This window comes from Aplidium turbinatum, chromosome 8 (genome assembly GCF_918807975.1).
Source record: "Aplidium turbinatum chromosome 8, kaAplTurb1.1, whole genome shotgun sequence".
Taxonomy (NCBI): domain Eukaryota; kingdom Metazoa; phylum Chordata; class Ascidiacea; order Aplousobranchia; family Polyclinidae; genus Aplidium; species Aplidium turbinatum.
In genome coordinates, this window is record NC_137479.1 from 28,212,642 (window position 1) to 28,226,242 (window position 13,601).

A 13,601-nucleotide genomic window follows, 5' to 3' on the forward strand; every position below is an offset into this window, starting at 1 on the left:
TTACGCACGAGAATTTTAAATTATATTTGATTGTTTAGAACAAAGTACGAGGCAAACCCTCAATAAGGACATTGCACTTTGTGTAGTTATGAACTGATAACGCCAATTTTTTTTTCTTTACATTAATTTTTGCAGTGCACAAAAGCTTTTCAAAAAAAGTAAGGTTAAGGTTATTGGGTTAGGGTTAATTATTAGGGTTAGGGTAATTCTTAATCAATTCGGGAAATCTTACTTTTAGACTAGTGACCAGAATCAATTTCTTTTCTCAACTTTTTTAAACTTGACTAGAATAGGTGTGTCGTTTTTGTTTCAAGTTTAATGTTTAGATTTGGACCTGCATGGCGAAAATCGACTGCTGTGAGGGCGAAAATCGGTAAAAACAGTTACACGCGCCGCGCGGTAACCAGTGATAGCTACACTTACAGAAATACGCAAATGAGACAAAAAGTTCGTGGGAAAAAATTTTTGCCCCCGGGCCTGGGACAAAAAACACTCCCTGGACTTCTTCCCCCTGTTAACACTACTGCTCCAATATCAATGGCTTTTTGAGATATTTTTGTCGAGAATAGTAGGAAATTGTTCAGTCAACGAGTGTAAACATTGAACAAAGATGAGGAAGCCTTAAAAACTTAACAGCTGCCATCATCGCAATAAAAAGTACCATTCCTTTAGTAAATTTTTACTGTTTGGATGAAAAGTACTTCATTAAATTTCAAAGAGTTTTAACAATCAAACTTATCAAAGATATAAAATTTAGTTTGGAAATTTCGATAGAAAAGACGTCATTAAACCTTATAATTCTAGTTTTAATATTTATGATATTAGTATTTAGTAATTCTTCCAACAGAAGCTGGAGCTGCCTTTTTCTTACAGATTGTAATGTTTCCAACAAAGAACTGATTTCATTTTATTTCATTTCCAATCTCCTCCACAACCTAGGTCGACGCGTTGTCATTGTATGAATGGAGACTTGAGAGCATCGCAAAATCTGTCAGGCAAGCAAGATCATGGAACTTCAACACTTTATTTGACTAGTTTATGCTGTTTCCAATAAAATAAATGATTTCGTTCTTTATTTAATTTTTAATCTTCCTAAAATTTAACGACATGCTAAACCATATTAAGAAATTATAGTATTCCTCAACATCCAAAGTTTCAGGACAGAGATGATTTTTATTAAAATTTACTGAGTAAGGGTATAGAGCTGTTCAAGGATTCGTGTTAATTGATGTAGCCTACTATTAACGTCTTATTTGATCAATTTATTATTCTTAGGTCTTTTGTGACAAACAAGCTGCATTGTAAGAATAAACATGACTTTGATAAAATTGTCCGTTGTCTTGTTTATCACCTTCATCTATGGAAAAGCAGAGGAGGTTTGCTTTTCCGTTAATGGAGATGGAGCTAGTCAAGGTAAGAGTTTTTGTAAGAAAGACATAATAATACATTGAAACATTACCACAAAAGATTCATTAGCAACTTATAATAACTGTGTATTTTGAACCCCTTACAGAAAAATAAGCACAACTCAGCCAACTTCCGGTCAATGTGTACTATATTTCACCCAGATACAGTCTAGCTACTTGCAAGCCAGTGTAGAAAATATAAACCACGTACAATAAAAAAATACAGAATAATTAAGCAATAATTCTGTAATTTAGTGTACCTAAGATTTGTGTTTAGTGTATAAGATATGCAACATTCACTCAATTGCATCCCATAGCAAAATCAGTTTGTGAAACTAAGCAAGTGTGTTTCGCCTTGGTATTGAGAACCCTTCCGGCGCTGCAAGCACTGATTGTTTCCTTCGGTGCCGTAGGCATTGTTGGATTCTTTCGATGCTCCGGGCACTAGTTTTCTTTCGGTGTTTGTGGGCACTGGTTGATTCTGTCTTGCTTTAAGTGTAGAAGCAATGGAAATCATTGACATTATGTTTGTAAAAGAGTTTCCTTTGAATACTCCGGACATTTCATTCAACGGACCAGCTCAGTGGCCGAGTGGTTTCGCCTTCGGCTCTGGTGCTGGTAGATCTGAGATCGATTCCAGGTCGGGTCAAACCGAAGACTTTAAAAACGGTACCGATTGTGTTCTATCCTGCATAGCGCAGTGAGAATGAGTCGGGTAATAATGTGATAACATCGTAAACCTGATATAAATTAAAAATGAGCCCTGTCGCTAAAAGACCTTAGCTGTTGTAGAGCGACAATAAATAAAACCATAACATTATTATTATTTCATTCAACGGACCAGCTCAGTGGCCGAGTGGTTTCGCCTTCGGCTCTGGTGCTGGTAGATCTGAGATCGATTCCAGGTCGGGTCAAACCGAAGACTTTAAAAACGGTACCGATTGTGTTCTATCCTGCATAGCGCAGTGAGAATGAGTTGGGTAATAATGTGATAACATCGTAAACCTGATATAAATTAATAATGAGCCCTGTCGCTAAAAGACCTTAGCTGTTGTAGAGCGACAATAAATAAAACCATAACATTATTATTATTATTCATTCAACGGCCTAGTTTTGTAGACACGAATGTGTACTATACTTCTTTATGTTCCATTACCCTGGCATGAATAGCCTATGCATACTTGCCTGCGAACTGTAATTAACTTCTGCTCTCTCTGTGTTGATTTTTGTTAATAGTAACATTTAATTTTTTACAAAACCGTATCATTTGTTTGCTTGTTATTTGTCTAATGTCTTTCACTCATGCATCTGCGTGGATTATTAGTGATAATTCAATTCAACATTTGGCCTTCCGCGATGCCACGTGATGCTATTCTTTTGCGTGCTCTTCATATCTTGAATAAACCCTGCGTGCTGATTGCCGCGTCAAACTGTGCTGATCCACATATCTCGTAATTAACTGTACCGATAATGACATTTCAGAGACCCATGTGTCCTCGAGTCAGGCTGCTGCTCTTGATTCAGACGCAGAAAATGCGTTCTACCTATGCGATTCTCTTAATCGGTCACTAACTCGCAACTTCAATAACTGCGAATACCACAACAACAACCCTCCTACTTTTGAGACAATTCGTAGTGCATCATTATTCGTTATTCATGTAAATATCAGGTCATTACAAAAAAATTTTGACTCTTTGTACGATTTTCTTGCTAACTTCGACAAACTTCCTGATGTTATTTGCATAACTGAAACTCGTATTAAAGTCACTCCTCTGTCAAATATTACGCTACCTGGGTACGAGTATAAATACGTTAACTCCATTACTTCTGCAGGTGGAGTTTTGATTTACGCACTAGACAAATATAATATCACACCCTTGAAACCTTTTGAAGTGCCTTGTGTTGACTGTGAAAGCTTATTTGTTAATATAAGTAACACCACAACAAGCGCTAACATGAAAATTGGCGTAGTATACCGTCACCCAAACACCAATATCCAACGTTTTGTTGATGCTCTGGACAGTGTGCTAAGTAACTTAAACAAAATGAATCAAACCTACTATATATTAGGTGATTTCAATATCAATATTTTAAATGACGTTCTCCCTTCACCGGTCACAAATTATCTAAATATGCTAAACAGCAATGGTACTTGCCCTATAATTACTCAGCCAACAAGAGTTACTGATAAATCGTCAACACTAATTGATCACATTTTATCGAACGATGTTTCTCATTCCGTATTACCTGGAATAATTAAGTCTGACATCTCTGATCACTACCCTACTTTTTGTATAATTTCCCATGTTGATAACTCGCATCAACACAAACCTCGTTTCTACAGAGACAAGCGTAACCTTGATTCGGCTTCCTTCTTTGAGGACTTGAACTCCCAACTAGGCACGTTTCTGTTGGGTATTAAATCATTACAACCTCAGGAACTGGATTATAAATATAGCGAACTATTACAGATTTTAAAAAACGCAATTGACAAATACGCTCCACTGAAAAAAATGTCAAGGAAAATGTGCAAGTTAAAAAGGAAGCCGTGGATTACCAGTGGGTTGTTTACTTCAATTAAAAATAAGCAAAAAATGTACCAATCGCACTACCTGAAAGGGAATCAAACAGACAGGCTAGAGTACAAAAAATACGCAAATAAGCTCACTAAATTGAAATACATTTCCAAGCAAAATTATATACATTCGGAAATTGAACTGAACAAATCTTCCCCACGTAAAGTCTGGGAAGTCATTAACTCACTGCTGCCAAATAAACAAAAATCAAAGCAAACAATCAATTCCATTAATATTGATGGAGTGTCATCAAACAAACCCATCGAAATGGCGAACCAATTCAATAAATTCTTCTGCAACGTTGGAAAAGAGATCTCTGACAGCGCTCCGCTTGCCAACGATAACAACTTCACATCCTACCTTACAAACCACGTTCCTTCTTCTATTTTTCTTGAACCAACGACTGGCGATGAGGTACTCAAAGAAATCCGAGCTCTAAAACCCAACAAAGCAACTGGCTACGATGACATTTCAGCATATTTCATACAGATCGCCTCCGTGATTATTGCCCTGCCCTTCTCAAATCTTATTAACTATTCCTTTCAGTTCGGTATTTTCCCTGATACATTTAAACTTGCCAAAGTTGTACCCGTCTTCAAATCTGGAGACAAACTTGAGGTAAATAATTATAGACCTATCTCCCTTTTATCGTCTTTCGAAAAAATTTTGGAAAAGCTCATATATAAAAGGGTCTCTTCCTTTCTAGACAAACATTCTGTCCTTGCTCCTACGCAATTTGGATTTCGGTCTGGCTCCTCTACTTCATATGCCGCTATTGATATTATTAGTGCCACCTATGAACACGTAAAAAGCAACCTGTACACAGGTTTGGTTCTCTTGGATCTCAAAAAAGCCTTTGACACAGTATACCATCCCATTCTACTATACAAACTCAACCACTATGGAATCCGAGGTACAGCAAACGAATTATTCTCCTCCTACCTAAAAGACAGAATGCAGTATGTCGCGATTAATGAACAGGAATCTGAACAGAGATGCATAACACACGGTGTACCTCAGGGTTCAACGCTGGGTCCATTACTGTTTTTATTGTACGTTAACGACTTACCAAACTGCACGTCTTCTGTTCCAAGACTTTTCGCAGACGATACCTGCCTGGTAATTAACGCTCCTAATCTAACCTACTTAGAAAAGGAAATATCGTCTGAATTACTTAACATCAAGAACTGGATTAATGCCAATAAATTAGTTATCAATCCTTCCAAATCAAATGTCATTGTAATCCCTCCTAAAAAATGCAGCTACCCAGAAGATATCAATGTACTTTATAATTGTGTTCAGATCGAACAAGTTAAGTTTGCCAAATACCTTGGCATTATTTTTGACAATGGTCTAAATTTTGAACCTCATATTAATATGCTCCACAAGAAACTTTCTATATCTGTAGGGATATTGTCGAAACTCAAATACATTCTTCCAAACAAAACATTATTACAATTATACTACGCACTGGTACATTCTCATATCGTATTATATATGGGATAACGATTTGGGGTTCATGCTGCAAGACACAAATGAACAAGCTTAGCACCTTACAAAATAAGGCTGTCAGAATAGTAGCAGGTGGCAGGTGGTCTGATCATGTCACACCTTTCTATAAGAAACTTAACATACTCAAGCTTAAAGATTTGTACGAACATGAAATTGCTAAATTCATGTTTAAATTTGATACGGATGTATTGCCTCTGCCTTTCGCACACTACTTTGAAAAAACCAAACTCATGTATAATGCACGTCTTACTAGACATTCTTCCAATGATTGTTATTTTGTCCCACGTTACGCCTCATCCCGACTCCAGCGCAGCATTAAATATGCCGGAGTGAAAGTCTGGAACTCCTTACCAACGAGCTTGCGTAAATTGTCATTTTATTCTTTTAAAAAACAACACAAATATTCACTCATCGCCAAATATTAGCACGATTAAATTTGTATTACCTTTATGCTACCGATAGACTACTAAATATATTTCTCTATGACCATCTTCTAACACCTTGCCTCAATTTTCGTTATTGAATTATTCTTATCGCAATTTTAGAACTTCTATTAGAATCTGGGGTATCTGCTTGACTCGAAGACCCATGGTCTCTTCGCAGATTCCCGTTGCTGGAAATTCCTTTTTTATTGCTGTATTTATTGTATTATATTTACCTACAACGAAATAAAATCAATCAATCAATAAAAAATGTTCAAAAATGGTCCAAATTACACATATGGTGTGTATTTTGGACCATTGGGGTGTGTAATTTGAACCATAAAAACTACATTCTATCATTTCCAAATTTTATGACTTTGCTGGTACGTACTTAAAATAGCATCATATGTTAGATAAGAACAAGAAATCATTGATTTTGAAAAGTAGGTCAAGACAATCTTGAAGGTATCGTGGACTGTGGATTATCTAACTTCACAATAACTATGCACAATAATAGAAGGTGACGTCAGTAACATTGGCGCAATCTTTATGTCCTAATCTTTACACTTCAAGCACTGAATCCAGTCCTCATCATTTGTATCTCCACAGACTATGCAGGTGTAAACTGGACTTGATTTTTGGACCCTTTTTTCCTTATAGAAAATAGGTGAGATGGCTGGTCCAAATTACACACTGTCATGCATTAGTAAAAAATTACCAACTATGACCGCCATACTTGGTCATAACTCTTGTAATTGATCACAACATCTCCTTATAGGTTAAATACAATGCCAACATCATATCAGTCTCAATATAACATCAGCATACCCAAAACCACAAAGTCCAATCTCCCATCCACGTGTCTAAACCAAAGTTTTTCACATCCGGGCTATTATTATTTTTTCTTTCAAGCTGTTCAAAAATATTGACAAAACGATTTTTATTTTTTGAGTTAGGGGACTGGTCCAAATTACACACTGGTCCAAGTTACACCACTTTCCTCTAAGTTCTCAAAAATTAATATGTTAAATCTGGCAAATTTACTCGGTTTTGTGATTTGATGGTACAACAAGACAAACCCTCCACCAAAGCTCAACTCATCAGAAAACAAATACATGAAAATCGGTTGGTTTGGTTTTAAATTTTTTTCCTCGGACCGACAAAGTCTTAATAACAGGATATACCTGGCAGTTTGGCATAGCCTATACTTGTAGAGCCTTTGACGCAGGGCCGGTTACCGAGATTGGCAGAGTGAAGTTTTTCCGATTGTTGAAGTATTGTTGCCTGGGAATTGTTCCATCCATTAAGTGCTCCTGAACGAATAGAAGTTCTTAGAATGCGTTGCTCAAGCGCACACTCCGAGTGTCGAACCAACACCGCTTCATCTTGTTCACAAAGTCACTTGGTAACCAACTGAATTATAAGGGCGGATTTAGAACTCTGCCTATAGTAGGCTGCCTAGTTGGATGTGGCGATTGAAACAAGCAGCAAACAAAATGAAATCCAACAAAAAACGTTTGATTAATTATTATCGGAGTACTGACGTGATTTACGGGAGTACTGACGAGATTTACCAGCCCTATATCTGGTAACCGTAGCCTTGTTCCAATCGATGCTTAAGAAAGTTCACGTCTTAGACAGACACAGAAAATAGATGTTCTCGGTTACTCGCAGCACTCGGTTACCCGGTTACTCAGCACTCGGTTACTCAGCACTCGGTTACTCAGCACTCGGTTACTCAGCACTCGGTTACTCAGCACTCGGTTACTCGGTCACTCAGCACTCGGTTACTCGGTTACTCGAAATCTCGCAGCACTCCGGCCCTCAGAGAAAGAAGTTTGGTGACCCCTGTTCTAATCGATGCTAAAAGAAATACACGTCTTAGACAGACACAGAAAATAGATGTTTTCGGTTATTTCATTCATCAAAGCGAACAAATAATATTTGTAAGCTTTTACAATGAGAAATGAAAACTTTTTTCTTCATTATGATTAAACCTGTAGTTTTTCTAAAAAGAAAAGCAAGTTTCTTTCCATTTCTAAGGGCTGTTGATACGAAACGAATACTGTAGTGACCGACTCTAATCAATCCAAACCAGCCTTAACCGCACGATTGATTTCTGATCTACGTACAGCTCAAAACAGGCCTCAAATATTTGTTAAATCTAAACAACGATTTTCTGATGATCAGTAGGCCTACATGAATTTAAGACAACGAAATGTAATTTTCGATTCATTTGAAATCTACTACTGTTGAAAATTAGGGGTTTCTTTAAATTTTGAAAGTTGAAAAAATTTCGATTGGCAAGTTATCATTTTTGTTCTTGCAATTTTAAGTCACTTAAAACTTTTCTTGGCAGAAACACTTTGACGCAAATAACATACTTCATTAACCTGAGGCTAACAAATTTTTGTTTTGGACACAGCTTCTTTCTGCACCATTGGCATGAGAGACAGGAGAATTAAAGATGGAGCTATAACGGCTTCGTCTTCATTTGATCATCATCACTTTCCACACTTTGCGAGACTGGACAATCGAGATGGCTTGCGTGGAAACACACCAAACATAGGAGCATGGGCTTCACTTTATAGTTAGTTTTCAACAACAACTTTATAAATTTTGGTGTATGTTTGAAATGGTATCGTAATACTGTTTTGATTGTGTTATGTAACAATTGGTGTTTCTTCATCAGGATTTCCATTCATTCTGTTTTATCCCTAACGTCGTTCTATTTGGACTTGGACCTCTTCTTTTAACATTTTAACAGATGCATATGTTCTATGTTTGTCTTTCTCCCAAACTTTTTCGTTCTGAATTACAAATATTCATTTATATAATTCTCAGCCGTGTACTGTCATGGGATGTTAAGGGTAATTTTGTGATTTACATGTCCTGCTGGTCGAAAAATAGTAAGTACAATGATGGGTGATTTGCTGTTTGAGGTTAACCACAAGCGCAGGCTGAAGAAGTGATGAGTCACACTAACCCTAGGTAAACATGTTGCGTTTAAAGCGACCACCACAAGCACGAGGCGATACAAAGTCATCCATTTATTTTTTGGGCGGGTCTGAGCCAGGTGGTACTTTAGTATCTGATGTGCTTTGATGCGTATTGGACCATGCGTTGTTTTCTCAGTAGCTTCTCTATGATGGCATCACTTCAAATTTGTTTTCAAAAAGTGCCACAATGTGTCTGGCGAAAGGTCGTGCGAAAGACAAACTTTGACGTGCAAAGAACTCAATCCAGAGATTCTTAGATTTCTGTGATTTATATCGTAAATGCTTACGTTGTTGTTTGTCGTACAATACTTAGTGTTTGTTTTTGCTATGCAGACCGAGTTGGTGAATGGATCCAGGTCGATTTGCAAAAACCAACTCATCTCACTGGCGTCATAACTCAAGGAAGGCCACGGGTGCACAATCAATGGGTGGTGTCATTCAAAATATCTTACGGAGACTCCCAAAGTCACATGCACGTCATTTGCGATAAAAATGGAAAAGATGTGGTCAGTATTTGTTGATTCTGTTAAATCTTATTTCTCTTATGGTTTTTATTCCATGATATGAGGTTGCTGGTGCGCAATTTCGACATTCACAACGGCTTATTATGAAAGTTCTCTGTATTCTTTAAAGGTTCTTCTTTGTTTATTTCCCACCACCAATTGCTGCACATTTCTGCATAAGTCATTAAAAATTCTAGTCTAAATTTAAGTAATAACTTTATTCCATAAGAATTCTGATGAACATTCAATTGATGCTTTGCAGGTGTTCCAAGGCAACAATGATCCGGAATGTTATGCTACCAACAAGTTTCCTGCTCCAGTGGTTGCTCGCTACGTTCGACTTTATCCACAATCCTGGCACAATGGTATAACTCTCAGAATGGAGTATCTCACTTGTTAATGTTTTATAACGTACAATGATGCAAAAGATTTAACAAGCGAAAAATTGATCATGTCTAAAATTTACTTTACAATGTCATTAAAGAAGGAGCCGAAATAGTAAAAAGAATGAAATGTTGAAGAAACTTGAAAATCTCACTTAATTGTTGAGTAAATTGAGGCACTAAAAACTTTTTAACAAAATTCTAATAGAAGTGCCAGTAATTTAAATCTTCACCATTGTAACTGCTTGTTGTGTAATTAAGTAAAGAGCAAATTTTACAAGATGAACAAACATGGTGAATGACAAAATAGCGTTTTTATGACGTACTAGACTAACCAAAAAGCGTTTGCTGACAAGTAGTGACGCTTTTTCTTGTTCATTTGACCAAGTTTAAACAATTGTGTGCAAATCCTGCGCTTTGCTTTTGCTATTTTTTGGTTGTTATAGTCCCAATTTTTTTAATAAATTTTTGGTAATTAATTTTTAACCGAGCAAAACGTGAATTATAATTGGCAAACATAATTATTGAACTTATGTAAATTTGATTTTCATTAGTTTAAGTAACGACAAAGTTATACAGATTTGCAAACTCCCCTAGAGATTTTGTTTGTTGCTTAAATCAGTTTATAACAAGGCGTTGTTGCAAAATAATTTATTTTTATTATTTGAATTCGTGCTCATGCTACATCATCAAGAATAAAGTCACCAATAACATGCCTGGATTGTAATGCAGTCCACATATGCTAATGAAATGAAATAGACAGAAGTAATGTTTAACTCAAACTTTTTACGCAAAGTAGAAAATGAATATTTAAAGTTACACTCTGATCTCTTTACAAGTGTAATATAGCTTGCGAACCCCTAAACGTGTAACAGTAAACTTTTGAAAAATTGTTTCTAAATGATGTATTATGATTTTTATGATTGTTTAACGCCAACAAGAAGTGGTAAAAAAGAACACGCCTTTGGCTCTGAAAGGTCGCGAAAACGAAATGATTGCAAAGTATTATCTCGCAAAATATCAAAACATAGTCTCGCTCTTGTTTCCAGATAATCTCACATTTTTGTTGGAGTAACGCGTAGACGCGGCGAAGATTGAAGGCTATACAAAGGAGGTCATGTCTTAAATAAGAGTGCAAGAAAAGAATACTAGAAAGAGTGCACAACATCTCCAATTTAATCATAACATCTGTTATACCATTTCTTTTTACCCTATTTGCAAAAAGCTTAGTTTACCGTCCATGATTACATCATGTAGGTTGCGGGATATAATTAAGCTAACTATGGAAAGCAGTGCTTATGGTTACTAAAAGCTTCGTAATTTTTATAGTTTTTGTTATAAGAAAGTTATTTATCACACAATCGAGAATTTGCTGTTTAGCCAGAAGATCTGAAAAATAAACGCTTGAATGAGCTCCCCCAGAGAGCTTCCTTTCTTAAGCCTTTTTGTTATTTCGGAAGGCTGAGCCCCCCCGAGCTCCCTTAAGAATGCAACCCTGATTTCCACCTCATCAAAGCTTCAATCCAGTTGGTTTAGCCAGTTTATGGCTCAGGAATAACTACGTCACATCTTGACTACGTCACATCTTACTTTGACGTGGCACAAACTGGAAGAAAATGGAGCTTTGGTTTTTATTCATCATCACAACTTCTGCTTATGATTTAAAATGTTAGTGATGAAATTGAGAAGCTTAATTGCAAGAATTGATAACGTTCTGCAGAGTTTGCTCCAATAGAAACAAGTGCTTTTATGATTTCGGCTTGTTTGTACGTTGGAAATGCAGATCTTCAGCAGCACTTTGGCGAAAATCGTAAAAACTTAATGTAAGCAGCTGTAAAATAGATAAAGTTTATAAAGCTCTCAACGCCCATAGTTTACATTGTCGATTTGACTCTCGTTAAGCAAACGGTTTATTAGACTCCACATCACGATAACTCAAAAAGCAGTGGATGCTGGTGGTCACAGCGGTAAACCATAATCTCTTCTTGGGAAAATTTTTAACTTAAAGTTCCCTAATCCGTTCGTCTGTATATAATGACCGAAGAAACACACACTTGAACTTCTTTTCAAACAGTGTATTCCTGTAAAATTAGCCCGAGGCTACCGAAAACGAGGGGGTGCAACGCCTACACCACTTAAACTGTCACTACACAACAGATTACTTGGATAAAAGACGGAACTTTTGTCCAGCTAGCAAGCACTAAGCCAACAGTTAAATGTGCGGCCAACTTTCAAACAATCATTTTACGAATGACCAGAATAGATATCAATATCTCAAATTCACGTAGAAAGTAACTGTGACGCAATAAATGAAAGACAATTATGAAGTCATTCCAACAGGTGTTTAAAGCTGATGTAATATTTCCTGTTTAAACAGGCCCAAACAAGTCCAAACAAGTTTGACACAAGTCTATGAACGATGGTGCAATTTTGGCACATTTTCTAGCAACTTCTATGACGTAATATTCAGTAGACTTGAACGGTTTTATATGACGTTTGATTTGTACAGAGATTGGCCGTAACATAGCGGCCCCTAGTTATGACAGTCTAACATGGCATAACTAAAAAAGAATTGAAGGACAATCGTGAGCCAATGAATAAAACACACGATACACAAATTGTTTGAATCACTCACGTTTAAGTTAATACGCAAATACAAAGGGCATGCAAAGAATGAACAGCAATAAGAATAAACACGACGATACATGAAATTGGTACCATAGGTACACGCTAAATGACGCTATATACAATAGTTGCGATAATAACCGACTGTTCCGGGCTCAGACAAGTATCGGCCACCGCAGACAAAACCAGGCTCAAACCCTAACACTTAGGTGTTCTTTACGGGGGCGAGGCACGAAATATCCCTCAACACGTAGTCTACTTTCACTTTCCCCGTACTCTCATCATAGTTGCAGACGGCAACTTTGGCTCTACGAACCACAGGCTTCCCTTTCCTAATTTGTGGAACTACCTCATGCACTCTCCCAAGTTGATACTTCCCACGTTTACCAATGTCTTGGAGAGAACCTACCACTACAAGTTGACCAGGCTCCAAATTCTCGGCCATTTTTAGCCATTTTTTCCGGCCCTGAAGACCTGGCAAGTAAAAATCGATCCATTTATTCCAAAACTGCTGAGAAAGTGACAAATTGAACCGATAATCCCTTCTTAATTGGTCACGATCATGTGGTTGCCCAACAGCACAGTATGGGTCTAAGTATGGGGTCAAAAGTGAGGCAAGGGTGATGACAGTAAAATCCCTAGGGTCGTCACTCAAAGGTACCAAAGGGCGTTCGTTCACGATCCGAACGGCACTGCCTGTGTACGTAAGCAGTTCAATAAAATTGGGCTTACGAATTGAAGAGTCCAAAATGTGAAAAAATGCGATTTTAAATTGTTTTACCATTGCCTCCCAGGCGCCACCTTGCGCCGGAGCATACGGAGGTATAAATTCCCAGTTTATCTCTCTCTGTCTCAGGGCGTTGTGAAATTCAGCTGATTCTATCAACTCGGGTAACTTCTTAGATGCTGCCTGAAAGGTACTTCCATTATCGGAATAGATAGCATTAACCTGCCCACGTAAATCTGTAAACCTTGTAAAGGCAAGTAAAAAATCACTCAGCGACAATGACGTGACCAGCTCAACATGAATAGCGCGAGATGCCATACATGTGAATAAGAGTCCCCAAGCTTTTTTGTGACTCCTACCTTCAACAAAGGTCAATGGTCCAAGATAGTCTAAGCCGCAATCAAAAAAGGGTTTCCTATGGGCAGTTGTGCGAGACAAAGGTAAATCA

At 37.2% G+C, this 13,601-nt stretch overlaps 1 protein-coding gene across 1 annotated transcript; it reads left to right on the plus strand.

Moving 5' to 3' along the window:
• The first annotated feature begins 1,279 nt into the window (after positions 1-1,279).
• Positions 1,280-10,522, plus strand: LOC145775838 (lactadherin-like). Its single transcript, XM_082587219.1, has 4 exons — positions 1,280-1,413; positions 8,342-8,506; positions 9,249-9,421; positions 9,681-10,522. The coding sequence occupies exons 1-4, from the start codon at positions 1,314-1,316 to the stop codon at positions 9,816-9,818; spliced, it is 576 nt and encodes a 191-aa protein (XP_082443345.1). The 5' UTR covers positions 1,280-1,313; the 3' UTR covers positions 9,819-10,522.
• The last annotated feature ends 3,079 nt before the right edge of the window (positions 10,523-13,601 follow it).

Coding starts and splice junctions, on each gene's coding strand:
- LOC145775838 (XM_082587219.1), top strand. CDS start 1,314: ATGACTTTGATAAAATTGTCCGTTGTCTTGTTTATCACCTTCATCTAT. Junction 8,507..9,248: donor AGCATGGGCTTCACTTTATA/GTTAGTTTTCAA, acceptor TTTGCTATGCAG/ACCGAGTTGGTGAATGGATC. Junction 9,422..9,680: donor ATAAAAATGGAAAAGATGTG/GTCAGTATTTGT, acceptor GATGCTTTGCAG/GTGTTCCAAGGCAACAATGA.